Below are 27,630 nucleotides of genomic sequence, written 5' to 3' on the forward strand. Positions count from 1 at the left end.
ATGATTTCATAATCAATATGCAAACAATCAAAAATAAATAAAAGTGAAAGTAATCATAAACATTTGTATTTTCTAAATATTGATTTTATTTTGATATGTATGCAATTATTTTAGCCCCGTGTTGCAAAAAAAGTTCCTTTTTTTGTTGCAAAAAATTTAGCCTTTTTAGTGGGTGGGGCTAACACTTCTGAGTTAATCTGATTGGTCTACAGACGGAGTCGCTGTCAAATCAGCCAATTAGATCTTAGGGTCCCTTTAAGGAGACACGACGAGATTAAATAATCTCCTTGTGGGTTGTTTCACGCAAAATATAAAATGAATGAAAACAGAAACTATCTGATGACACGTAATGAATTCAGGTTTTTGTAATTTTGACATTTAATCTAAGTCTCCTTTTTTATTCAATTTAAAACTACTGTATTTGTCCAAAATGGAAATACTGTCTTAACTCGTATTTTCATTCAGAGTCGTTTTTTCTATGGTGATGCTGTGAGCAGGAAGGATCTCAGGTAGCAGTCAGTATTCCAACGAATCTAAAGAAGCCTCTCACTGAAGGAACTGTGACCAATTGCCTTAGAAAGATAGAACAGCAGCATTTTTTCCTCAACTTTATTTTCAGTTCTCACCATAAATATCTATGTTGAATTTCAAACCTTTTCAGTGTCATAGGAAGGTTGAGTATTTTATAGATTACTTGTACATTTAAATAATTCTAGATGTATTTTTTTTTTTTGTTAATTTGAAGAACTTATTGGTTGATTTCAATTGTTATAAATGTTTAAAATAATTTGGAAAGTGTGCTTCTTCACACAGAGGATCTCACTGCAGCCAACAAACAGGAAGGAAATCCTACAAGATGAAAAAAAAAAAAAAAACTCAGACTAAACAAAAACATCCTGTTTGGAAAACACTTGATATCTTTGACTAAACTCTGAAACTAACATCCTAAACAGCATAAATAAAAACATAACAAGCAAAAAAGAACATATTACTTTAGTCATCAACAGATTTTATTTCAGAAAAGTACAAAAAAAAAGATTGTCGACAGCTAAATACAAGTCCTTTATGGCACATAGTTAAGAAATGATTGTTAACCCAAGATAAAGACAAAAAGATGAGAATGGCACATCAGATGGACAACAGCGCGGGAACAAAGATTCAATCTGGAGGGGTTAGAAGAAGTTAAATAAAGTCTCTAATATGGATTTTCTTCTTAAGAAACGTGTAGTGTAGACAGTTTTAAACTGAAGTTAATACAGACACGATCACAACTGTTTTCAGTCTGTAGTTTGGATCTAAAACTGCAGACAAAAACAAGCAGGTGATTCTAAAGTACAGTTGGATTTTATTGTTAATTATTAAAGTTCTGCTGAATTGCAATGAACCACATAATACCGAAGAGCTGCAGCCGGCAGGACTGAAGGCAAAAAGAGGCTGAAAGTTTAATTAGACACAAAACAAAAGTTAAAACTGACAGCAAAACAGACAGAAACTGGCGGTGAAAGTAAGATTCAAACATCCTGTAAACTTTAGTGACGTCTTTTAGTACCGTTCTCAATGGCAGACAGACAACGACGACGTAAGGCTAATTAACGGATAAATGTTCATGATAGTCATCTTTTTTTAGAGAATAAAAAACAAAACAGAACAGTGTGGTTCTCCAGGCAGCTGGTGGATGGATGCGTAGCGGGAGCAAACAGACGAAGAAGCAGATGATGAAGATCCAGGTGTGATTCCTGATTGGAGGGTTTCTGTAAGTATGGCGGACGCTTGACCTGTTTCACTCGTCAGATTTCATCTTCATCTGAGCCTGCATCTGAGCGAGCATCTCCTGCATGCGCCGCAGCTGCAGAGAAACAACAAAAAGAATCAGAAAATTAAAAATAACCAATGAAAAACAAATATTAAGATGGTTTTCATACAGCTAAATAAATATCTTTCATAAATTAACTGTGTAAAAACCATTTAAAATTTCTGTGTATTTTTTATTATTTTCAGATGTAATGGCATCAGGAAAGTGACTAAAGTGTTTAATTAATGTTAAGAGTATTTGTTAGTAAGTATTAAATAAAACAAGAGTTTTGGTGACTTTTAAAATATCTGTTGCCATCTTGTGGCTGTGAACGTTAAGGTCAGCAAATACTATTTTCCTCTTTATTGTTTTAATTTGTATTAAAATAACCTTTTTCTTCTGTGTTTGATTATACCAGCAGAGAAAATAGCATACATATATTATCTCAAATAAACCTAGTTTCCCTCATCTTACATTTTATTTTGAAAAGTTTGTCTTTTTGTATTATTTCCTCCTACCTGTGTTTTATTTGTAACCTTTACCTCAGTATCTTGCAGAAGTACAAGTTCTATTTTGACACTTTTAATGTGGTGAAATTGAAAGTATTTAAAGCGATAAGAAAAATTTTTCAAAGCGCTGCTCTCTGATCAGATCCCTGTGATCCAGTCTGATTATATTTTTTATTCATCTCTTTTTCTTATCAAGTTTTTATTCATCATTATTGTCGCTTTGATTTATTGTTCTTAAACACTTTTAGATTCTTTAAAATGTTTAAAATATTTTGAAAGAACATCTGGATGTGAAGCAGAGTCATAAACCCAAAAGTAAGATAAAACCTTATTACTGTAAATTATTGTTGTTATTTTTGTGAATCTGACTTTAAAGCATGTCAAAAATGTCAGGCATCGAGAGTCAAATAAATCAGCTTTAATATTCCTGAATTAAGATTTCAGTTTAGTTACTGAAACATTATTTAGCTCTAGCTTTTATCACTGAATGATCCATACTGTTAGCTCATTTGACATGCACTGAAGAAATGCTTAAAATGTGCATCAACAAAGAATAACATTTATTTATTAAAATACCACCTATCTTAGTAAATAAATCCTCTCACCTATAAGATTATCTATTTTCCTAGATGTAGTGATGAATAATATTTGTAATAATTTAAGTCAAAGATTATAATTCAGTAGAAAATTGTGTATTCTGTACAGAACTGTAAGGTATTTACGCCATCAATGCGCCCTCTAGTGGTCTAATTTATAATAATCAGGTAATATAGTTAATACAGTTGAATGCAGTTCAACTATATTAATCTTTATTTCTTGCCATCTTTAAATCATATACTATTTTCACAATTACAATTAAATATAAAAGAAAGAAAAAGGACATAAAAATGCCCTTTCTGGAAGAATTTCTTTTGCACACGGTCGAAATAGCTGACGGTACAGATTGTGAATTGACAGATTTTTATTACAACTATGCAAGTTGAAAACCTTTACAATCTCTTATTTGAGCTCCTATTTTATTATTGCAGCAAATAATAATTAAATATTATTAATTAACTAACCCAGTTAACAAAACAGAGCTGTTGAATCAGTTCCACTTGGCTCTTACTAGTAACTTTAGATTTTAAGAGCAGAGGAAGTGACTGCAGTGGTGTTTCCTCCCGCTGCAACAATTACAACATGTAGAGAAAAGCAGTTCTTCTCGCCGGCGCTGAGCGCCTGGAGGCTACTGAGGTCACTCCTACCATAAAACTCAGCTAGGACATGCAGGGAGGAAGTGATGGCATATCCTGTCGGCATACTGCTTACAAACAACCGTGATTGAGCCCCAGCTGCAGCAGGCCAATCAAGAGCAATCAGAAAACAACATTTTAAAATTAGGATGTTTTCCTTGCTTATAAATACAAGAAAAAGGGCAGAAAAGACGATATGTGACCCCGAAATAGATTTTTATATATAATAAAGAAGAGTAAACTTCCACCAAAAAAACTTGAGATTTATCTCAAAACTTTTCTAGAAAAAACAAGAAAATTTCTGTTGTTGAGAAGTCGAACATTTGCTAGAATAAAAAACTTACATTTTTTTAGATCAGTCTCAAAAATTCAAGAAAAATTTTTTATAAATGTTGTACAATAACCCCATAATTTTTCGAAAAAACAACATGGAATCTTCTGATTTTTTCCCAACAGGTTTCCGACATTTGAAACTCAAATGTTTGAGAAAAAAATTGAAATTTGCTATAAAAAAAACTCATACATTTCTGAGAATAATCTAAAAAATTTTGTAGTTTTTCTAGCAAATTTCTGACTTTTCAAACTCAGACATTTTCTTGTTTTTTCTATAACATTTCTGAGATTTTGTGGTAGAAATTTACTCCTCTTTTTTATTTATAGTAGCAGTAATACACCAGCATAAGCAGCAGTGCAGAGAGACTAGAGATCAGCTTGTGCAGCCTTCTTTATTTGTTTTTACCTCCAGCTCTTTCTGTAGCAGAATCTGGTCTTTATCCACCACATCCTCGTCCACAGCTCTGCAGGAAAAACCAAAAAATGAATAAAATTAACCTGAATGAAAACAGCTGAGGGTTTCCTGTTGATCTGATCAGCGTCTCACCTGCCGGCTCTCTTCAGTCTCTCGGACCGGAAGTTCTCATAATGCAGATCCTGAGTTACTTCCTGGAGGTCTTGCATGTGGGTCCTAAAACAACCAAAAATTCAAACAGCTTCATTCAGAAGCTCTTGATAAGCTTCAGATGGCCACAAGAGGGCAGTAACGTTTAGCTTTAAGTCATTTTCCAAACTAGACCGGTTCTGTTGAAGTTTTCATGTCTTACTCCAAAAAGTCCACTAAGCTACGAGGTTTTATTGCCCAGGAGACTCACACAAGCATGGTGCGTAGCTTCAGGAAGTCATTGTGCTCTGGGTTTTCCACCTCCACCACCCCCCACGGGTACAGACGGCCACGTATCTTCTTCCCCTTCACCTCAATCAGCTGGTTGGACCCGATCACAGCAAAGGGGATGCTCGCCTGCAGAAAGGACGGTAAAAGTCAGTGGCTGCACAGAGAAACGAGGAGGAATATCTTGATGATATTTATCCTCCCACCTTCAGCACTCGGGTCTGCTCCTTAAACTCCTCGTCTTCATCAGAGTCAGCGTCAGGAAGCTGGTAGATTTTGATGCCGTGCTCAGCGATTTCATCCAGGATCTGATGAGAGTTTGACAGGAAAACAAACCGTGAGGCTGAGGAGCAGAAACAGGTGGAAACAAACACAATCTATCGCTATCTATGTATCAGTTTCTGCCAGCATTTATTAATTAAAACCAACATTATTAAAGATAATAAAACCTTGATCAAATTTATTGTGACAATGATAAGTCTAAATCCTAGTGACAATAAATTAAACAACAAGAAATACGATAGACGTCCACCACTGACTGAAGAACATATTAAAAACCTTTGGCATATATTTGTACTCAACATGTTGTAGAACATTTACAACATTTAAAGCTGCAAATATTTGGGGGATCTGTCTGTCTACTATATTTGCACATCTACAAAAAACTGAAATTTTGTTCCATTCTTTATAAAGCAGTTCAGGCTTGGTCAAGATAATAGAGATCAATAACATCTGGATTTATGAAAATAAAACAGTTGAACTTTATTTACTGATTGTGGAAGTTCTCAATGCAGTTGGCTGCATTGAATTTTATTTAGGGGTATCTGGGTAAAAGGGATAAATAGATTCTTGATTTTTAAATATTTTTAAATATTTTCATGTTCTCCTTTCACCTTGCAATTATGCTCAAACTTTTGTGTCAAAAATCTCAAGAAAATACATAATTTTGTAGTTAAAAGTTGATGAAACAAAACAGTTCATGCGGTATGAATATTTTTACAAGGCACTGAGGAGTAAAGCAAACTTGAAAGACAACCGAAGAAACACATAAAAGTCAGAAAATAAAGTCATAATAATATGAAAATAAAGTCATAGAACAAAGAATTTTTATTTCGACTTTATTCTCATCTGAGAATAAAGTTGAAATAAAAGGGGAATAAAGTCGTAATAAGAGAATAAAGTCATAATATTACAAGAATAAAGTCGCAATATTATTACTTTATTCTCATAATTGGGGAAACAGAATCCATTTCTATTAAAGGGTAAAAATAACAGCTCCAGCTTTCACTCGCCAGGTTTAAAAACTCAATAGTAACTTCCAGGTTTGCGTAAGAGCTTGTTGTTCCAGCAACACTTTTAATTAAAGCTCTGCCATGGAGGAAAAAGGCACGAGAGCAAAGCAGCAGACAGGTGAAATAATAACAGTCTGTGTGTGGATTCAAGCTCTTAATAAGTACGGAAAAAGGTCGCTCTCCCTCCTTTTTCTTCTCCGGCCGGTAAAGAAACAAGTAAAAACAAAGGAGCTTTCTTCTCTGCTACTGCAGGGACATATGTCACTATTTATTATTCTAAACATCAAAGCTGCATTTTTCTTTTGTTTTCACAAGAGCAGAATTTTTCATATTCACAATGTAGGTTTACATAAAGGAGCCAAGAAATGCCAAGTGTTGTTTTAGGGGGACTTTCATGTGCTGGCGTACATAATGGGACAGTAATGAGTCAGCTGGGGAAGTGAGCGCAGGTTCGCCTGCTGGAGTCCATGTTGTGGCGGCCGGCTTGTTTTCTCAGTGAGCGCTGGACGCCGAGTGTGTGTGTGAGATAGTGTGTGTGGGGCATTGTTGTGGGGCAGATCTAAAAACAAACAAGCTTCGCAGGACTCAGAGGAGAGCGTGACACCGGATCTGAGCCTCCTTCCCCCCCTTTGGTCATGTACGCAAAAACACCCAATGTACAGAAGCGGCGTACGTGGCGGCTAAATAAACACAACTGTGACGAGGCTGAACACAAAGAATTTAGGGAAACTGTACAGTCAGAAGGAAAAATAAACACGCTGATGGGAAAAATCGAGGCGCACAACAAATCGAGGCGGTCAGTAAGCAAATAAGATGAATTAGAATTCAGATCTTAGGATGAAATAAAATAAAAATTAAAAATAAAAAAAAAGCAGCTACAACTGAAACATGCTCAAAGGAAACTACACTTAAAAGTTTACCGGGTCATTCCTGAAGCACAGTTTTGTAGTCTGTCATCATCTGTTTGCAGCCCCTCCTAATCCAAAATGTCTGTTTACCAGAATTATTCTGCTCCGCAACTTGTGCTTAAAACAGCCTGACACCTGTAATCAGGACCTCTCATGGATCATCAGCTGCCAAAATCACCGCCTGCAGCAAATCCCTGTTGTCTCCTGCTGATTTAACAATGTAGGCCTCAACGCTACACCAGACTCTCCTCAAGAGTGAGCGAACGAGCAAGCTGTGTATTTTAGTTGGCACCTGCATGCTGGCAGTGGAAGCCATTTTGATTTTTATGACTATCCTGCTGGGCATTAATACAACACTGGCCCCAGCAAGCCTCCTTAATGTTGTTATGGTTGGCTGTACGGGTCCACTCCGCGATGTTCAGGGAACAAATCAACTGTTACACCAACCGGGTTCCTTCAGATATTTAATGTAAACATTCCTGACTTTTCTAGACTCAACTTGGCATTAGAAAATATTAAAAAATAAAGTTTATCATGATTTTAATGCAGATATTTCCACAGTGAGCAGCAGAGTTTAAGAGAAGGAGAGATATAAAATAAGTTAAATAGCAGTAGGACACGAGGGAGGAAGGAACTGAAGGACAGACACAAGGAGGGAAGAAAGGAAAGGAGAGAAAAAAGGTATGGCAAAGAAAAATTTGGACAAAATAGAAGACAGAGGAAAGAGAGAAGGAGGAAAGTAGGACAGAAAATATTTATGAAGGAAGGACAAAAAGGGGTAAGAAGGAAGGTAAGAGAAAGGAAGGAAAGGAGAGCGAGAGAAGAGAGGTAGGAAAAAAATCAGAAAAAAAGACTATAGGACACAAAAGAGGAAGGAAGGTGGACTCAATGGAGGAACGATAATAAAGAAGGAAGGAAGGGAAATAGGAGTCAAAAGAGGAAGGCATGGAGGTAGAACACAAGTAAGGATGGAAAGGAGAGAAAAAAGGGAGGAAGGAAAAAATGACACTAAAGAGGAAAGAAGGGAGGTAGGAGTCAAAGAAGGGTATAAGACACAAAATAGGAAGGGAAGGAGGCAGAAAGGAAGACAGCATTTAGAAAATGAAACAGATGCGTACATAAATTTTTTAATGTTATATTATTTTTTGAAACCTCTCCAGGAACCAAACACTCATGACTTTACCGCAGTATGGATCAGTGGAACCATCTGATGTCTAAGTTTGTTTCTCATTTTGTACTATTTATTTCTTTATCTTGGTATATTACATATATACACATAACCTGCATCTTAACTCGAGTCGAGCAAATCTCAATCTCGTAATCTGTTGATGACAATGACAAATAAATCTTATCTTATCTTAAGTAAATATTACTTTAGATTTTTGGAAACTAAGTATTTTTTTAAGTTGTGGTATTTCATCATGTTGAGGTTGACTGTGGTTTACCAGTTAGAAATGGGTCAGGAATTTAAACGCCACAAGTCACAGCAAACATGGATTTATACAGAAAAGCAGGGATCAGACCGTTATAGAAATAGCAGCATTAGATATACTGCAGTGGTTATGTGTGGCCCAAATATAGCAATACCTGCAGGCCTATACATAGATATAATTACTCAGAGGGATGTGGTGGGACAACAGCGAAGGTCGAACCAAAACCGCCAATCAAAACAAGGCGCAGAGCCGTCATTAAAGGGATCAACGTTTTCACCGTGTCAGCCTCAGATGGGAGTAATGTTTTTATGATTTGTTCATTTTCACACAAGCAAACCCACAAAAACAAGTGACTCAAACACCTAAACAATTTTCACAGGAGGAAAACCTGTGAGTCGAAACACTGCTGACACATTCGCAGTTGCACAGTTTTTCTCACGTGCCTCTGGAGGACGGAGCTAATTCTCCTCTGGGGTGGCATCTTGCGTGTGTCCACGAAACCTAAACTGCAACAATACTTGGAAGTGTACAAAAGCATTCCAAGGAAATCAACAATGAGCACACGGGGGAAAAAAACAAAACAATTAAATGCATCTCGGTATTAATCTACCTAGATTGAAAAGAGAATTGAAAACTTGCAGGAAGCAGGTTGGGGACACTTTTGACGTAATGTTTATGTAACGGAGCAGCTCTCTGCCAGCTTCGTTAAGAAGCGCATCTGATCAGCTTTGGACCAACATTCGCTTTGAGAGAACATCTAAATCCTTGAAAAATCCAGCTTCTTTACACAAGCGGCCCTTTATCATGCTCTTTTAAATAATATCAGTTTGCTCCAATCTCGTTATGAAAGGGAACAGTGTTTTAAAGCAAAGAGTAACTAATGGTGGACCGACTGGTGGGACAGTATGGGGCTGAGGGACTGGGGCCCTGTTTTTCCAAGGCTGAAGAATTTTTTAAAGGAAAATCCCAGCCACTGTGATTGCTCTGTGATCCTAACAACATTCCAGTTGATGCAAACAGCTGCTTGCTCTTTGCCTCGCAAAATAAAAAATAAAATCCTCTCTGCCATATTCCAACCAGAAATGCTCTTTGTAGCTTTTGAATGACTGCATGAAGTAGAAGGAAAATGATAAATATGCACAAAAATGCAATTTTTACTTATTTTGCTGTGTTTTACACTTTTTAAAACCCCCTTTTACTTGGAGGTACAGCTGAAATCTTTTTGTCTCTTTCAGCTTTGGACATCTATAGAAACAAATGTTTGCTCCCTTTTCCTTTTAAAATGGCTCAAAATCAGACAGAACGAGAAAGTCTGTAAAATCAAGTGTTTTCAAGTGTCGCCACAGAGTCTCAGTGGAATTAGGTCTTTGTGGACTGCGTCACTTTTACACTCAAAGATGGTTTGATCTAAAACCAAACACTTCATGCTGTATGTTTATGAACATCCTGCTGAAGGCAAACCGTACATCTTAATTTTCCATCACGCAAAAATTGACTTTATGGTAAAAAATTTAATTTTTGGTCAATTTTGACCAGATGAGACCAGCTTTTGGTCTCATCTGGTGAGATAAACCTTTTCCACATATTTGTAATGTCCCTACATGGGATGCAGAAAACCTCAATTAGAACTCAAGGCCTTCTTTCAACGGTGGTTTGCTTCTTGCCTCTAATCCACACTAATCAGATCAGTAGGAGAATCTGTCAGACAACTTTAACTGAACTCAGTAATTGCAGCTTTAGATCCTATTTTTAAGGACAGATAGATTTGTATGTCATCTACCCCACAGTGACAATAAATATTATGCCTAGTGATAATCCTAAAGGGAGCATGTCCAATGAGAACAGGGTGGGGCCCAGGACAGATCCTTGAGGAACTCTCCAGGTAAGTAGAGTTGCAGCTGGAAAAATTTCATTTATCTTTACAGAGAAACTTCCCTCTGTTATGCATGATGGAAACAAAAGAAGAGCAAAACATTTAATGTCTACATATGGCTTGAGACTCGTTAGGAGAAGGTGATGAACCATCCGGTTAAATGAAGCCATAAGGTCTACAAGTATCGGTAAAATTGTTCTCGAGTGTATTGGCACTTTTTAAAACCAGAATGGATTTGTCATTTACACACTACAAAGTTTGAACCAGTAAAGAAAAGTTTTCTCCAAAACTTAAGACAGAAAAGCTGGTTTAGAAATTGGTCTAAAATTTGAGAAGACTTAAATATTTTATATTTGAAGAGAGGCTGAACTACAGCAAGCTTGGAGCAAAGACAGAGAAAAGTGATGTAATTACCAACATGTTCTGACAACACAGAAAACTTCCTACAGTTTTCTGTGATTCACAAAGTATACAGAGCAAAGCTGATACAAATGCAACCCAAATAAGAAAGGCCACAGTTCAGACCATCATCTGAAAATTAACTGGAAAATCCTTTACAAAATTTGTCTTCTGTCATATAAACTCAAAAAAAGGGAAAAAAAATAAATAAAGCACACACCTTGGTGTAGATTTTAGGCCTGAAGAGTAAGCGACACAAAACAGAAGTATTAAAACTAGAGAATTTGTTTTTAATTTTTAAAAAAAAATCCAGTTTAAAATCAAATAAAAGCTGAGAACACCGAGCCAAGCATTATTAACAATAGTAAACAATACTTCATGTTTAATTACAAAAACAAAGGGCAGGCAAAGAGGAGAAAGAAAAGCTTATTTCTTGCTAGTTCACCATTCTTTCTCCTCTTTCAAAACTTAATTTGCCAACCTGAAAGATGGGAACAAACACTCGTCTCTTAGCGGGAAAAGCTTTTCAGCCAGTCATCTTTCTCCAGCCTGCAGAGAACCTGATGAGAGCGAGGGAGACCCAACAATACCTGAACCACAGGAGGGGGTAGCAGGGATTTAGACTTCAGACAAGCCTCTTGCAGAAAAAAGAATAACATGTTTGCATGCACCAACTTGTAGCCAACCTCTGCCTCACTTTCACTACTATAATCTGGCATTAATGGTAAAAAAGAGGAATAGATGGTGGGTAATTGTAGCTGCAGAAAGTCAGTGATTTACCAGAACAATTTGGCAATGGAGAAAAAAAAACAGGCTTGCATCTTCAACCTACAGACATAGGTGGACAGAAGACCCAAAAACATTGTATTTTATTCAAATAAAAAGTAAAAAGTTGCCAAAAAATTATGCAGGACTAAAAAAGTATTTGGTTTAAAAGTTACTGAAGCACTAACTGGTAAAAAAAAAAAAAGAAAAGAAAGTAAGCATTTGATTTCTAAAAATGATTTAATCAGACAGACCAAAATATAAAGTTATGTAGAAATCTTGGTACAAAAAGACCAAAATGGAAATAATTTATATTAACAATTACAAAATAACAAAATGAATTTATTTCAAAGTAAAACTTTAACAGGATCTGCAGGTGTGTGTCTGTGTCTGATGAATCTTTGGTTAAAACAAGCCTGTTCTTCCTTCAGTGAAGTTACTCAGTGGGTAGAGTATCCAGAAATATTAATCAAGAATAATGACACTTAATAAAATTACTCAAGTAAAACAAAATCGTACAAAATACTGATAAAAGTATTTTTCCCCAAAGGTTACTCAAGTAAATGTAGCCAGTTGCTACCCAACTCCACCTACAGAGCATTTCGTTGTGACACAAAAACAATTTCTTTCTGTCCATGACATTAAAAAAAACCTTAATATATTGACTACAATAAAAACATATTTATTAAAAGTTAAAAAAAATGCATTCAAGGTTAGTGTGTCCCAACCACATGAGTACCATTGATCCACACACACGCGCGCACACGCCTCCCTACAAACGCACACACACACACACTCCTATTGTCTGAGAAAAGTATTTGTACAGTTAAGACCACCCACCTCTCTGATCAAAGAGCACAGACACAATTGAGCTATTCATGTAATCTTGTATTTAAGTGAGACTTTAAGAGGGGAAGCAGAGTGAATATAGGAATTCAACCAGACCAATATTTTTAAACTGGTCTAAGAGCTACACTAATAAATGCAACAGATATAATCGACTCTTTAGCGGCGCTGCCCTTCAGCACTTTCTCAGAACAGAGGACCGTATGTTCTGGAGTTGCTCGCTCCATAAGGGAAAGCAGATATTTATTGTTTTAAAATCAGCGGAGATGTGAAGCAAGCCTGGGCACAATGACCGCAGGAGAGTAGGAAAATAAATATATCCGCGTGTTTGAAACACTCGCAGGAAAACGGCCAAGCACAAGAGCAAGGACGCACACAGAATGGAGTCATTCCTGCTTTCATTTCAACTTTCTAAGAGAGTTTACAATCTGAGAAATGGTATAACAAACACAAGCAGTGGAAAAGCTGCGCAGAAAAGATCTATGAACAATAGATACAGATACATCTCAAAGAAAGTGAAACTCACACAAAGTAATGAACATTAGCCAAAAAATATAATTCCTAAAGAAAGTGTTTCTTCACAGAGTGCTGTAATCAAAACAAATTTTTTGAAAGTTAAGTGGAAGGAAAACATTGGAGGAAAAAAATCCACAAACAACAGGGATAAACAGTCTTAAGAGGCCTGTTTGAGTTTGTGGACAGAGGAGACTGTGAGGTTGAGAAAACGGAGGAAATTTTAAATGTTCAAGTGGATGGCGTAGAGTTGATTGAGGAGGAAGAAGAGCAGATCATTCCCCCGCAAAAATGTGTTGAACGTTTGGAAACATCTTGGGTTCGGCAAAGATGGTGGAAAGAATCATTCCATCAACATAACTGGATGTGAAGTATTTATTCTTTCTTTTTTTTTTTTAAGAATGCAGGAGGTAAATGTTATCGTCCATTTATTGCTATCACGTTAAGCTGATCAATATATCATGATGTGATTTTAAGTATCTGTATCGGTCTATGTTAGAGACTATTTTGTTCAAAGTATTAAAAACTAACATGTAACTACAGCATTTTTGAGATACAGCTAACTTTCCATCATCACACAGAACAAACTGAATTTCTTAAATTTATTCTAATGGTGGGTTAAGAACCAAAAGCATCTGACGCTTCAAGTTTGACTCATTTGCACTTTGAATGCAGACGCTTGACATTTTCCTCTACACTTAGCGTTTCTCCCGTCAGGTGCATCTAGTTTACATTCAATGTCTACATGGAGGCGTGTCAGACGTGTCAAAATTGCTCTAGCCGGTATTTTCCTTTGCTGGCCTATTTGTCAGATGCATTGGACACTCCTGATGCGTCAAACGCTCCAATGTGCCTCCACACAGACTTTGAAACCAGACGGGCCTGACGCTCAAAACATGTTTGGTGTGAATGCACCATAAGGCTACTGTGTTCTTACTGAAGTCACATCTGGGGGAAAATATCATTTTTATCAAAACTTAATTTGCTTTTCACCCAGCGTTTTGCTTTGGGGGTGGAGGATAAAACTGATATGACTAACACTTTGTTGTTCAGCTCAAACCAGACAACGTTATGTGTTGCTTCCTCTGCAATTCCAGTCTAAACCTGCTGTCCTCCCAGCTGAAAACAGTAATACAGTTTGAGACTAAAGCCCTATACAGGATATGACTTTAGGGTCCCAGACTGAGAGGATCAGCCTCTCAATATACCCTCCTGAGGGGCAATTTATAAACCAGGAGCATAGCAACCCCGGAGAAGGAAATTGGCATTAGATGGAAGGACAAAGTAAAAAAGCGCTTTGTGAGGCAGTTCCAGGAGAGGAACGACTCAGGAAAGCACAATTAAGGGGAGGAGAGGTGAACGATGGGAGAAATGTTCACCCCGTTCTCTGAGTCTCAGCTGTACAACAGGCTGGACGGTTGAGTCTTTTCAATGGAAACAGTCTCGCCACATTACAGGAAACTTATATTGTTCCATACAAGCCGTTTCCCCTCATAATAAGAGAATGGACAAGCACTGAGGAAAGCACAGGGGAGCAGGGATTTATTATGAGACAAATGGCTCCAAACTGTGAGAAAGTGCCAGCAAAACACAAACTAATAAATTGTGAGGGCAAAAACACTCTGCGTTATCCATCATCTGAGGGTTTCTGCTTCCTGGCGGGTTCTTGGCTCCTGGAGCTCTAAACTCAGAGGAAGGTTTGATGTCCTGCTTCATTAAACACGACTGACTGCTGAGAATCCGCCGCATAATTTAGCCAGAGGTGGGCAGAGTACCCAAAAATTATACGCAAGTAAAAGTACCATTACTTTAATATATCTCTCCTCAAGTAAAAGTAAAAAGTAGTCCTCCAAGAAATTACTCGAGAGATAAAGCACTTGGCAACAATGCTGCTAAAGTACTGAGCAACCAATCAAAACATCATATAATATTTAAAATCAAATATAAAGTAAACAGGATCTGATCTGAAGCTTCCCACTTTGATTCCTTTGGAACAATTAAATTTTATTTATAGACAAAAAGAGAAATCTTATAAAAATTTCTCTTTTTTAATTCATATTTTATTTGAGTCAAATTTCTTAGTTGCCTGTTTTGTTAATTTTGTTTGTTTTATCAAAATGGGTCTCTGTTGTATCACAGATCTTGGATTTCAATGAGACAACCTGCATAAATAAAAGACAAATAATTTAAAAAAACAGAGTTATGTGAACATATTGGTATTTTAAGGACCAAAATGAAAATAATTCATATAAATAATTAGAACACAGCAAAATCAGGCAAAATAAATATTTTTCCAAATTAATTTATTTTGATATTAGATTTATGAAACTTTAACAAAAACTGCAAGTGTGTGTCTGGTGAATTTTTGGTTAAAACAAGCTTGTTCATCACTCAGTGAACTTACAATACACGCAGTACTTCATAATAAAGTTATTCAAGTAAAAGTAAAAAATACAATGTTAGAAAAATACACCAAAAAGTTGTTTTTTTCTTCTAAAAAGTTACTTTAATAAATGTAACCAGACAAGAAATACTTGAACTAATCTGATCAAACCTCCTAATACACAAGCCAGTTCCTTTAAAAGACACTTAATAAAGATAAATATGTATGCATAAATAATACACAAAAAATACTTCATATATGATTTATGCAGGGAATTCTGACTTATCACATTATTTGTTGAAATAATAAATAACTGGGTTACACACAATAATTCCAGCAGCATACTGAGTAAAATGAAATGGGATGAAACTGAAACTTGTGCATGCTCAACTTGCACCCAAACAAGAGATAGGAGGAATAATCTGCACTCATTAGAGACATGGTGCCATTTCTAAATGAAGATTTGTCAATTAACCCTCTAGATTTCCTGTCGATAACATCTTTCCAAGAAACTCACAATCACTAGAAAGATTTAAAGATAAAGTCTGAGCTCAGAAAGGAAAACAGGACAAAAACATTTATATGTAGGTGCAGATAAGAGAAAAAAATGGGCTGCTAAATCCTCAGTGGTATAGGTTTCTGAGAAAAGATGTGAGGATTTCTTAGAAAGTTTTGTTTAACTCTTTAGCTAATTGCTCTTCGGTGTACAATGGGAAATGTCTGTTAAGGGAACATTTAGAGGAGCTTTGGACAAACAGATGGACAGATAAACTCACAGACAGATACTGCAGCACTTTTATTTGTGCTGCTATGACTACATGTTTACCACAGGAGAAAACACATTAAGAGGGGTGTAAAGACAAATGTCACGTCCGACTTCTAATCAGGACATGTGACCTGCTCCAAGCTGCCAAGCTCGGGTTTGTTTCTGGGACAGAGTGGTGACAGGAAACATGGTTTTGTTCATGTTTGGTGCCAGAGGAACACTTAAAAGGTCTAGGAAGGTTAGACCATCAAACAACACAGCAGTCTAAACTATAAAGTCATTTTTATCACAATGGAGATGGATTTCTGTGATTTTTTTAAATGGCTCCCACAGGTAAATAAATAATATAGAAAAAAGCATAATGTGTAATTTTTATGTCCATGTCTTTTGATATGTTCATAAAAGTTAACCTTTTAAAAAAAAAATACAAAAGACCGTCACTTTCATGATCAACATGAGACAACCTAAAGAGCCTCGGTGATAAATGAGGGAGTTGAAAGCAGAAAGTGAGGAGAAACGAAGTGGGAAAACCGAGAACAGAGCAGCCGGCTGCCTACTTTGATGCCTGCAAGGCAGCCGACTCCAAGACCTGAATGAGACGCTGGTGGGAGGTCCGAGTACGAAGAGGAGGACAGACAGGCTGGCAGTCAATACAAATCATGAAAAGATTAAAAACCTCAAGTTATGACTGCATGTTTTTAAAGAAGCTGTCCACAGTCGCCATATGCTTTATCAGCAGAACGGCTTGTTGGAATGTCAACAACTCGATCAAATTGACTTGACTTCCTTAGATTAAAACTTGATAATCAACTGAATTTCATTTGGTACTTGAATCTGATTATATTTTATGATTGGGTTATAACTTGGTATGAGTTGGATCCAGTTGTCCTTTAGAAAGAAATGACATTGATAGTCATTTGGTGCTGTATGAATAAAACTGAACTAGGATGGGAATCAGTTCATAAAGCGGCTGAAAAAGAAACTCAGAGGCAGCGAGACACAAGATTATGAGTCAAAATTATTAGTAATGGGTTAAAGTTCCTCTCTGAGGTTCTTTATCAGCTGCTATTCGTTTGTTTTATCTCGTTCTTCATCACACATAACATAAACAGAAGAATGTTGAGCAATATTAAGCACCACCAACCTTGAAACTCATGACCACTAAACATCTTGCATCTACAATAAAGCAGAGAATCAGAAATGTTGTTTATAAATGAATTTTTAAGTTATTTGAATCATTTTGGGAAATGTTTTAGCCCTATTTATAAAGATACTCTCACTCAAATACTGCAACCTCTTCTTGTCATTTCTGCATGACTTGCAGCTCTAGAAAACCTCCTGGTTATTTAATCACATTTTGATTCCTGAGCCCTTCCTGAGTTAAAACATTAGAATTGTTGTTTCTAAATGAACATGCACTTGTTTTCTTTGCATTTTCTGAGATCTGAAAGCACTGCAGGATGAGAAAATTTCTCATTTTCTGCAAAGAAATCCAAAATATTTGCTTAAAATTTCAGGGACATGTCAGTTCATTTTACTTAAATATGTACCCATGAAAAGTAAAATTAAAGAAACTGATCATTTAAATTTTTTCCAGGAAATATATTCTTGTAACTCCTGTTTTCAGAAAGGAAAAATGCATTTAATTTTAATTAAAATGCTTTCAAGAAAAAAAAGAAACACAGATGTGTTTGACGTGTTCTCAGTCCCAACTGGGAAAAAAGATAAGCAAAAATGTTTAAGATGTTTTTTTTTATAAGAATATTTTATTTCTATATAAATTTAATGTATTTAAGGATTGAGATGGCTTGAGGGATTGAATTTAACCGTGTTATGCCCCCCAGATATTAAGGGTTAGAAGTGAGGAAGCAAATGTTTCTGCTGTTCCTTGTTGGGTTAATTTGTACAGGTATATTGTAGAACTGGGCTGGTCTGAGTGGCTGCTTTACTTATAAAAGCTGTAAGAAACCTAAAAAAAACCCAGAGGCTCATGTTTGCAACTAAAACACCAACATTATTTGTGTGGCGGGCTAAAGAAGCAGGAAAGCTAGTAACTAGTAATGAATATGTGAGGTTATCACTTGAAAACACTCACAAGTGTCCATAAAATAAGGTGTTACTACGTCCTTCCCCTGTGGACAGCAGGACGCCGAGGAGCGTGCAGACAGGCAGGCAGGCAGACACCTGGGTCAGCTCCAACAGGAAGTATGTGGAGCAACTTAAAACTGGATATGTGTTGCATCCATGTTATATACAACACTCCTGTTCCTTCTACAGTTTCCTCTCATTTATTGCCCCTCCCTAGACTTTTAAAGAATCTGCTGGTGTCATGAAAAACACAAAAAGGTCATACATCACTGTAATTACACAGGGAAGCACTGCTGCTCTTCAAAACAAATAGAAAAACGCCAGACACAGAAAGCTTCCAGTACGCATGGATGAAAGATTTAGGTTTCACCCAAATATTCTGTCATTAATTTGTTAATTTGGACCACATGTCAGGAATAAACCTTTCACCTGCAGGTGGAATAAAACAAATAAATGGAAGATCCTAAAGAAATGCAGCAATACTTTTATCTTCATGCCTCCTGTGGAGAAATCGGCTTTAACAACAAGACATGAAACTCACCCTTCTCTTCAGACGATCCCTCTCCCTCAGTGTGAGCGTATCAGCCTTGGCGATTACTGGAACAATGTTGACTTTGCTGTGGATGGCCTTCATAAACTCCACATCCAGAGGCTTTAGACTGGGAGAGAGAAGAAACAAGGAAATTAATCAGGAAGAAAATAATAAAACATGAAAACAGCAGACCCAAGAAAGAGGAACAGGACAGGAGAAAAACTGAAAACGGATAAAACAGAACTGAATGATTAGAGGAAGCTAAAGTTTGATTTACAAAATCTTTAAAAATAGAAACAGCTTAGCCAGAAGAAACTTAAGAAGAAGAAAAACACATCTCTGTCTTAACAGTTTTAAACAAAAATACTGCTTAAATTTACTTTAGTATAATCAAAATTTGTGACATATTTGCATTATTTTTACCCGTGTCCAAATGGAGAAATGAAATAAAAGCAGCAGTGCACCCTGTTGTCCACTATGTGCCTCCGGTTCAGCCCACTCTCGTCATGTAGGTATCGCTCAAACTGATTGTCAATGTACTGGATGATGGTCTTGAAGCTGATGTCAGAAAAACAAAACACAGATACATACTCTTTAAAAACAATTAGATAAGGCAAAGGCAGCAAAACAGATATTTATGGACGACATATTGAACTCTTCAATGAAATTTTAGTGTTTTTATAGACAGTTAAGGGCAAAATTACTCAAATAACTGAAAGATTTAGGTTCATAATCTTTTAATTTTATTGACTTGTTTCTTCTGACTGGAAGCTCTACTAACATCTCAGAGTCGTCATAATCCTGACATGGAGGGAGGTAAAGATTAGGGTGATGGTAAGGAGGCCTTCCAACTTTAAAGAGAATTAAAGACAAATAACCAAAATACCAGCATAAACATGCAAAAAGCTTATCAGCGCTTATAAAAGGTGTTCTATTAGTTTAATAGAAAAATGCTTTTCAGCTGATTATTGAGAAGTACATAAAGTTTTCAAAAGTAATGCTTTTGTCTAAATTTATATAGAAATAAATTATTCTTATTAAAAAAAACATCTTAAACATTGTTCTTTATCTTTGTTCCCAGTTGTGACTGGGAAAAAGTCAAACATATCTGTTTCTTTTTTTCCTTGAAAGCCTTTTAATTAAAATTAAATGCATTTTTCCTTTTTGAAAACAGGAGTTACAAAAATATATTTCCACACATAAAAGCAGAATATGAAAACCAAATAAAGATCCATACTTATTTCACACCACTAGACGTTATCTAAAAGTATAACAGGTTTATGAGGATGATTATGTTAAATCAGATGTACCAGTCTTGGCTGTCGATGGCGTCACCGTATCCAGGGGTGTCAACCACAGTGAGCCGAAGCTTCACCCCTCTCTCCTCGATTTCAACAGTGGATGCCTCGATTTGGACTGTCCGCTCAATTTTTTCTGAGGGGTAAAAAAAAAAAAAAAAGAGTAAACAAAAGCACAACACCTCTGAAAATACCGTTAATGTATTTATACAAGGTTAAAAATATAATTTTTCCCTATATGTGCCAAATACGTCAAAACCGGAAAAGTTGACTTCTTAAACCTTTTGCAGTTACAAAACTTGGTCAATTTTTTCTCAGTAAAACAAATCCTAATCTGGCTGAGTCATAAGCAGGGCCGTCATTTTGAAGGCTGCAGCATTCCAAACGGTCCTCCTCAAATAAAGCTCAGCTGGAGACTTAGCTGCAGACATTTCTTCTTTATTACAGAGTCTATAAGCGTGTGCAAGTGAATTAGAGAGCGTACCAGCAGCTCCAGGGATGTAGCGCTCAGGGTAGAGATCAGTAAGAAACAGGCTGTTTATAAGTGTTGATTTGCCCAACCCGGACTCTCCTATTTAAAAAAATTGAAGAAAATTCATTATGTATTAAAAAAACAAGCAAATAAATCAACATATGCAATTAAGAGTGATCACTCACCAACTACCATAAGGGTGAATTCAAAGCCTTTCTTCACAGATTTTCTGTGCACTTGGTTTGGAAGGTTTGCAAAACCAACATAACCAGCTGAATCTGGAAACTGAAAAACATTGAAAAAAGAACATCTCAAATCTGTAACGTGAGATATAAAATTCAGATTATAACATAGCAATAAAAACCATAGCAGAGCAAACTTATTTTATGAGCTTGTTTTCTTATGCTTCACCAATTTCAGTGAATAAACTGGTCATTTCTTAAGCTCTAAGTCAGTGCAGATGTAGGTGAGATTGCTGGCAAAGCACATCACTGGAAAATTACAGCAGCCAATAAAATAAAGTCAAGAAGCACTTGAGTTTAGACAGGATTTCCTTTTTAAATGCTAATACAAGCATGTGGGCAAAACATTAGTACCAAAATAAGTCACATGGATCTCATTAGTAAGCTCTCTTCCAAATGTGAGAATTTAAAGCAAAACTACACGGTTGTGTCATTCTTATCCTCACCTTTCCTTTTTCTCCAGACTGCGACATCACTACTTGTTAAGACTTACGCCTGCAAGTAAAAAGAAAATATTAATTGGAGGATGATGTAGCATGGTCTATAACATCTCATGTACAAAGCTAAAACAGAATTAAACCAAAAAAAATATTTGATAAAGCTGAACTCCATAGATACACCTGCTGCAGAATAGCAGGTGTTTCATCTAGGAGTGCACCCAATTCACTCTTCTCACTATATCACTCCAAACAGTTGACAAAGGAACAAAGCCAGTGGTTAAATCAGCAACATGATGACTGAGCAGGAAGACTGGACTTCATTTTATCAACAGTGAACTGGCTCCTGAGTTGCAATGTGAGAAACATTAGAGTAAAGTAATAGTGTCAGACGCAGATTCAGGATGATCCTGAAACCATTTATTCGGGACTAGGTGCTGTGGAAACTTAATCTGAGCCCAGTCCATTGGTATGTAACGAACCAATCAAGTGCACGAACACTTTGGGAATGAAAGCATTAATTATATAACGTTGTAGTTTTGGGCCCCTTTTTGTAAGCACATGAAAGTGGGCAGAGATCCTTGATACTGACAGGGTGGTTTCACCAAGCCTGTAGGGAGAACAATGGATGTTTAACCTCTTGGTTCCTGAAACTTTTCCGATATGGGCCAGCTCAGCTGAAGGAGAACACGTGTCTCACCCTTTACTAGAGTTCAAGGTCAAGGACTACACAGCCACACCAATCATTTAGGGAGGAAAAGACAAGGGGACTGACCCGGTCAACGCAAGATGGAAAGTGTTAGAGACTGCCCCAAGAAATAAGAGCTGATTAAAAGGAAATAACAGGCTCACAGAAATATTTATGTGACCTTGAATTTAAAAATGCAGATGTCAGACAGTTTGCGAGAAATCAATTATCAGTAAATTGATAAATGAAAACAAAACAGATTTTAGTCTTCTGTTAGCAGCTTTAAAATGCATGACAAACTCATTTTATTTTTTTGTCCCACATCAACACATTTAATGTTGCTAAAAAGCCGGTTGTGCCACAATGAATTGATAAAACCCATTAAGAAGCTTAATATCTTATTGAGCTTTGAGAATGTGTTCTCAGTTATGCCATTACCATTATGTTACTTGAAAATGGTCACAAAATAACAATATTACTGTTTATGACAATAACATTGGGGACAATTTATTGTCCAGCAAAATTTGTTAAGGTGCAGGCCTACTCCTGCAACGTTCAAAATCTTATAAAAGCAGCAGCTGAATCGAATAACAAGATTTGAACAGCGAGCAAAAGACGTCCAAATCAGAATCCAATTCCCAACTTGAAACTCAGAAAATCCAACTTTCAAGTACAACCAGAACAGACAAGCACTTCAAACCTACCAAACAGCTTTATAGAGAATCTGAAAAATTTGTTATTCGTGTACTAAAGTCTAATACTGCAAAGTCTGGGAAATAGTGGCATACAAAAAAAAAAGTCAATCCCTTTTGAGTATTTTACATGTGAAAGTGTTAGCCCTCTGGTGACATAGGAGACATTGCCATTACATGAGTCACCTTTCTGGCCATCACGTAATCTGCCTTGAATCGTATGACTATCCTTCTAGTAATTCAGTGAGCACCAGATAAGCTAAAGTGCATTATTTCAGCCTTGGAACAAAGTGGGGAACACACCAACTGACTGACTCACAGCCCAGGGTAACACCAGTCTAATCATTGGTTTCTAGCCTAAAAACACACCTAATGCAATAATTAATGTGTTTTCTTTTCTAACGGACTTGTGAGCGACCAAAGTGGGCCACACGAGCGCATTCATGTGCATCAAACACATACACCAACCCCAAAGTGTTGTTCCTCGTCCGGCTCTGTGGGAACCAGCATTAGTCCGGCAGCAGATTAATTAAACTGTTCCAAAACCGCAGCTGTAATCTCACAAAGACAACACTACAGGACACACACGTAGGAGGCACACTTCAATAAGGCTTTCTTAATAATAGCCACTTAATCGGCTGGACTGCCAAACAGCTTACACACCAAAACACAGAGCGATCAGCGGGTCGTGCTTTTGATAGATTGAACTATTGAGAAAAATGCCACATCAAACACAGTGAAATTTAAAACCTGTAAGACAAGTTTACAGTTCATTTATTAGTTGATAAAATGCTACAAAATTTCAGAAAAGGTCTAACGATCCTAATGGAAATATGTAACTTCTCCACAAGTGGAGTCTAAATAACTTATTAGGAAGACAGATCGAATTTTACGAACTAAAGTCTTGATGAGCCAAAATAACAAACCTGGCAATAATTCACAGTAAACAATCCCAGAACTGGTGAGCATTAAGAAACAGCGACTGGTTCATATGTACATCTCCTCAAAGCTGCATGTTGTGGTTATTAGTCATCTGACACCTGATAATAATCAGGTGTCAGATGTTTTTAAAATGTTATACCCTCTGCATTTCCTTGACTACATCTCTATTCGTTTTCAACATCATGCTTGTGGTCAAAGCACTTCCATAGAGAGGAAGTGCTTGGTGGTTTATAAATTTTAACAACCTCAAAGAGGCGTTTCATCCACACAAATTTAATACGAAAGACTGAGACTCAAGGCATCCACAGCGTCTTACATGTCAAAAACCAAAACGGCAGAGGTAGTATGTTGATGATTAATTCAACATACAAGTGTCTTAATAAGCTCATAGCTGATCAATTATAATTTGATTACATTCTGTAAGAAAAACTGGTTAAAGAGGCTAAATGCAGTGAATGTGAACAAACTCAACTCTACCAATTTTATTCTTCTTTTCACATTTTTTGAATCATATTGAGAGAGCTTGACTTTTTGGAGCATTTGGTTTTTGAACTTGTGAAAAAACGTCATTATTGTCGACAATTTGAAGACAAGTTTGCTGGACCAAAGAAATTTCCCTTAAAAAATTGAAATGTCATAGTTTTTCCTCATAGTTCTATTATATATTACATTTTAAGAACTTTGATAAAAAATAAAAAGCATAAAATAATCTTCAGTTGTAGTTTTTTTTAATAAATCAATTGGTTGAAGATCAAAATCTATTTCCTTGATTAGCCTTTTCTGTCATGAGATGCTGCTGAAATGTTTCCCCCTCTTCATCAAACATAACCTGTTGTTGGGAGTGCTAATTTTACATTTAGACATTTAATAATTATCAAATTAGATAGTATTTTATATTTTGTGCGACTCAAAACTACTACATCCATCTTTACTTACTTATCTGCAGAGGTTTTTTTTAACCCTCGTAAGTTTCTCAGTTTGTACAACAATATTTTTATTTACTGATTTCTGTCCTTTATTGAGGTCTGGCCAACAAATTATTGATGTAGTTCAATTTTTTGGTTGATTTTAAAGTAATGAGCAATATGTTTATTACAAAACATGGTGAGTGAGCAGTTATCTGTACAACCAAAAATTTTTATTTAAAAATGCAATTATAGGAGATGTGAGTTATAATATTAAAAAAACAAGAATAAAAGCAAAACTGTGAAGGTTACTATAATTAATTTTCTAAGTTAAAATGGTTCATTTAGATGTGAAGACTAGTGTCTTATGCGTTTGCGAATTATTGTTTTTTTATTCAGTTTTTCTCCGCTGTGTAACAAGATTATTCAAAACCTCTAACACAATAACGCTGGCCCACTTTGTCTGTCAATATGAGTCATGTTTTGTTGTTGCATTCACACCTCTCAGGAAAACAGGACGAAACATCCTCTGGTAGTTTTGTAGATGGGTGCATTGGTGCTTGAGTGGGAGATAAAGTCACAGGAAAGGAGAAAGGTCAGAGACTGGTCAGGGATCAGGGTTCAGAGACGCTATTCGCCGGCAGGATACGTTCCTTTGATATCAAATTTATTTGTCCAGCTAAGTTGTTTTCTGTAGTAGGAGGCAGCTGTGGACATTAGATTACAGCTCCTAGAGTCAGTCCTTGTGCTTGAAGCGCTAAACATTCAGTAAGAATGGAAGTGAATTACGCAGGCTGTCAGTGGGCCAAAAACACAAGCAAAGATGAATGATAATTCTTCAATAGTGGCCTGCTGCCACATCTAAGCAACATATTACAAATATTTAATGGTTTCCCACTCTTATTGTCAAGTTGTCTGAAAGTGAAATTAATTATTGTGCCACACAATAAATAATAATCAAATAAAAGAAGAAGTTTTAGAATATGCCACAAGTGGGCTTAATATTAATTTTTTCGCACAAATGAGTGAAACCAGCCTATTTTACGTCAGACCTGTCAGAAGCATTAGGTTTTTTTATGATTAAGAAATGCATCAAATATAAGGACTACCAGGCTGTGTTTTTGTCCGTTATTGGACAAGCTGGAATAGAAAATGTTGGCAAGTTTTGAGAAATCGCACAGTTAAGGAAATGGTCTACTACCTCTATAGGAAATACATACAAGGGCTATTGTTGATAGTACTGAATATACTAGTTTTGGTTAATGCAAATATGAAGAAATAAACTGTCATTCATAAAATTTCTTGGATGTGCAGCTTTCCTCTTCATCAAAAAAGACAGACATTTTCAAAGTTCTTATTTCCATAAACTCACGTCTCATTGTTGACTCAGTATTTATTTCTTCATTATTACTATTGTTTTATTTTATTTAATTCATCTTAAAAACAGTTTTGATTGGATTCCTGTCCAACCCTTATAAGTAGTACTAAAATAAACATATTACTGCATATTATACTTATTTTGCATAATTTTTAGTGCTACCTTTATTTGGAAAATCCAGTTTAATTGCATGCGGTTTCCATGGAGAAAATTTCACTTTCCAATTGTAGAATAATATACAGTTTTGGCAGAAAACACAGCCAATAAGGTTCCCACTCTTTTCTGGTGTCGCTACTTTTGGTTCTGATATACATAACCATCATTCGACCACAATAGAAAGGCTTCCTGAGGTTCTGTGTAGTTAAAAAAATGTTTAACCATCCAACCTTTCACTACAAATTTGAACCTTTTAAGTTTGAATATTTAATAAGAAACCACTACAGTGCTATATAAACAGGTAGCTAAAATAAAATAACTCTGATTAGGAACACATTGCACTTTGAGATGTACAACAATTATTGAGTTATAGTCTGTCTTGTAAATCAGATATGTAGTAACTTTAGTTTACTGTGTTTTTGGTGATCCTGAAAGAGACATTTCTATAACTTTGATCTGTTTTAATAATTATTTAAATTTACTAGGAATGATCTGTTGTTAAGACACTTCCATTTTCAATATATTCAGAAAGAAGGGAAAGGTTTGTATTTATGGTAAAAGAGAACCATAAAAATAACTGGTATGGTCAAATGGAAGCATCACAAAATCACTTATTTCAAGCTGGCCTTAAAATCTTTAACTGCTGCATCTTTATTTTTTTAAGAGTAACCTCTTTGATTGTTCATGGTAGTTTGTCAGGAAATGCTTAAGTCTCAGCCTTCCCTGTATATACGAAGAATAAATATTCAATCTAATCTAATCTATTTATAGTAGACATTTAAAATTGAATCCAACTAATTTTTAATAAACGTTGAAAAACAAGACAATAAGTGAGTTCAAATCCCTCAAAAACGTATAATTTTTTTCTTTTAGACAAAAAAGAATAAGAATGTGTTTGGACAAGTGTAAAGTGATGAAGGGAAAAATAAAATCTCAAAAAGTCTTATGGCCTCTGAGTTTGTAACATTGATGTCCACCACACCCAGTTTGTCAGACATTAAGTTTACAAAATACCAACTGGGACAAGGTCACTGTTGTTTTGACCTACACCCCAAGTTAAATCCAACATAACATATAATAACCTTACTCTCTCCTGCTTTAACGCTATATTTTATAAACAGATTTTAGGCGTAAAACAGAAAGGAACCTGGCCTAACGTTACATGCCAAACTTTAGCATGCAACAGTTGTTACCGCGACCGGTGTCGTGTTCCCAACTCGGCTTTCACAGACTCTCCAGCGAGCTCTTTTCCACAAACTCCAAATAAACTCAAGTTTTCGGATCAAACTTACTTTTAACGGGCGCGCCGCGTCTTACCTGCACGGTATTCTGAGGTATAGTTAATCAACGGGAGCCTTTACGCTGTTGCTACTTTCCCAGCCCAGGAAGGGGAACCCGGAAACTGCTTCCCTAAGTCCGCCCTCCTCCAACCAACAAGCTGCTGGTCAACGGCTGTCCCGTGGGGTAACTGCCGCCATTACGGCTCAGCAGAGTGGGTGGCTGAGCCATTCACGTTCTGACACATTAGACCCAATATGGCGGACACAGAACTTTAGTCACTGTAATCGTCTGTTTTTCAACGTCTCTAACTGTTAAAGCCATTTCTGATTAGTTGTAGGTAGCGTCCAAATTGTCACAGTAAAAAACATGTTTTATCATGGAAAATAATGATAAAACATTATCATTATTTGATAATAATGTTATTATTATTAACATTACTAATAATAATAATAATGTTGTTGTTATTATTATTGTTATAACATTATTATATGTTATAATATAATAACATATTATAATAATTATATGTTATTATATAACAATATAATAACATATAATAATGCTATATATCATTATATAATATATTGAAATTAAAATTGGGCATGTAGAGCAACACAATATGGAAGCCCGTTTCCGCCACTCTAAT

General features: G+C 36.1%; 1 protein-coding gene across 2 annotated transcripts; it reads right to left on the reverse strand.

The window, feature by feature from the left end:
• Nucleotides 1–988: 988 nt before the first annotated feature.
• On the reverse strand, nt 989–27,130 carry LOC102226877 (septin-2). Of its 2 annotated transcripts, none has more exons than XM_005794855.3 (12): nt 27,024–27,130; nt 20,955–21,003; nt 20,452–20,551; nt 20,279–20,365; nt 19,807–19,930; nt 18,920–19,054; nt 18,506–18,623; nt 4,905–5,006; nt 4,682–4,827; nt 4,414–4,497; nt 4,273–4,330; nt 989–1,846 (listed from the first exon to the last, which is right to left on the reverse strand). In XM_005794855.3, the coding sequence occupies exons 2-12, from the start codon at nt 20,979–20,981 to the stop codon at nt 1,781–1,783; spliced, it is 1,047 nt and encodes a 348-aa protein (XP_005794912.1). In that variant the 5' UTR covers nt 20,982–21,003; nt 27,024–27,130; the 3' UTR covers nt 989–1,780. The 2 variants fall into 2 exon arrangements, with proteins under 2 accessions (XP_005794912.1, XP_023199194.1); XM_023343426.1 differs by having other exon boundaries at nt 26,999–27,112.
• Between the last annotated feature and the right edge of the window lie 500 nt (nt 27,131–27,630).

This window comes from Xiphophorus maculatus, chromosome 12 (genome assembly GCF_002775205.1).
Source record: "Xiphophorus maculatus strain JP 163 A chromosome 12, X_maculatus-5.0-male, whole genome shotgun sequence".
Taxonomy (NCBI): domain Eukaryota; kingdom Metazoa; phylum Chordata; class Actinopteri; order Cyprinodontiformes; family Poeciliidae; genus Xiphophorus; species Xiphophorus maculatus.

What these genes read in the sequence shown, in the direction of transcription:
- LOC102226877 (XM_005794855.3), bottom strand. Translation starts at nt 20,981, where the DNA reads ATGTCGCAGTCTGGAGAAAAAGGAAAG. An exon ending in CTACATCCCTGGAGCTGCTG is followed by an intron (nt 19,931 to 20,278) that starts GTACGCTCTCTA and finishes TTTACCCCTCAG; the next exon opens with AAAAAATTGAGCGGACAGTC. An exon ending in TGCTACAGAAAGAGCTGGAG is followed by an intron (nt 1,847 to 4,272) that starts GTAAAAACAAAT and finishes GTTTCTCTGCAG; the next exon opens with CTGCGGCGCATGCAGGAGAT.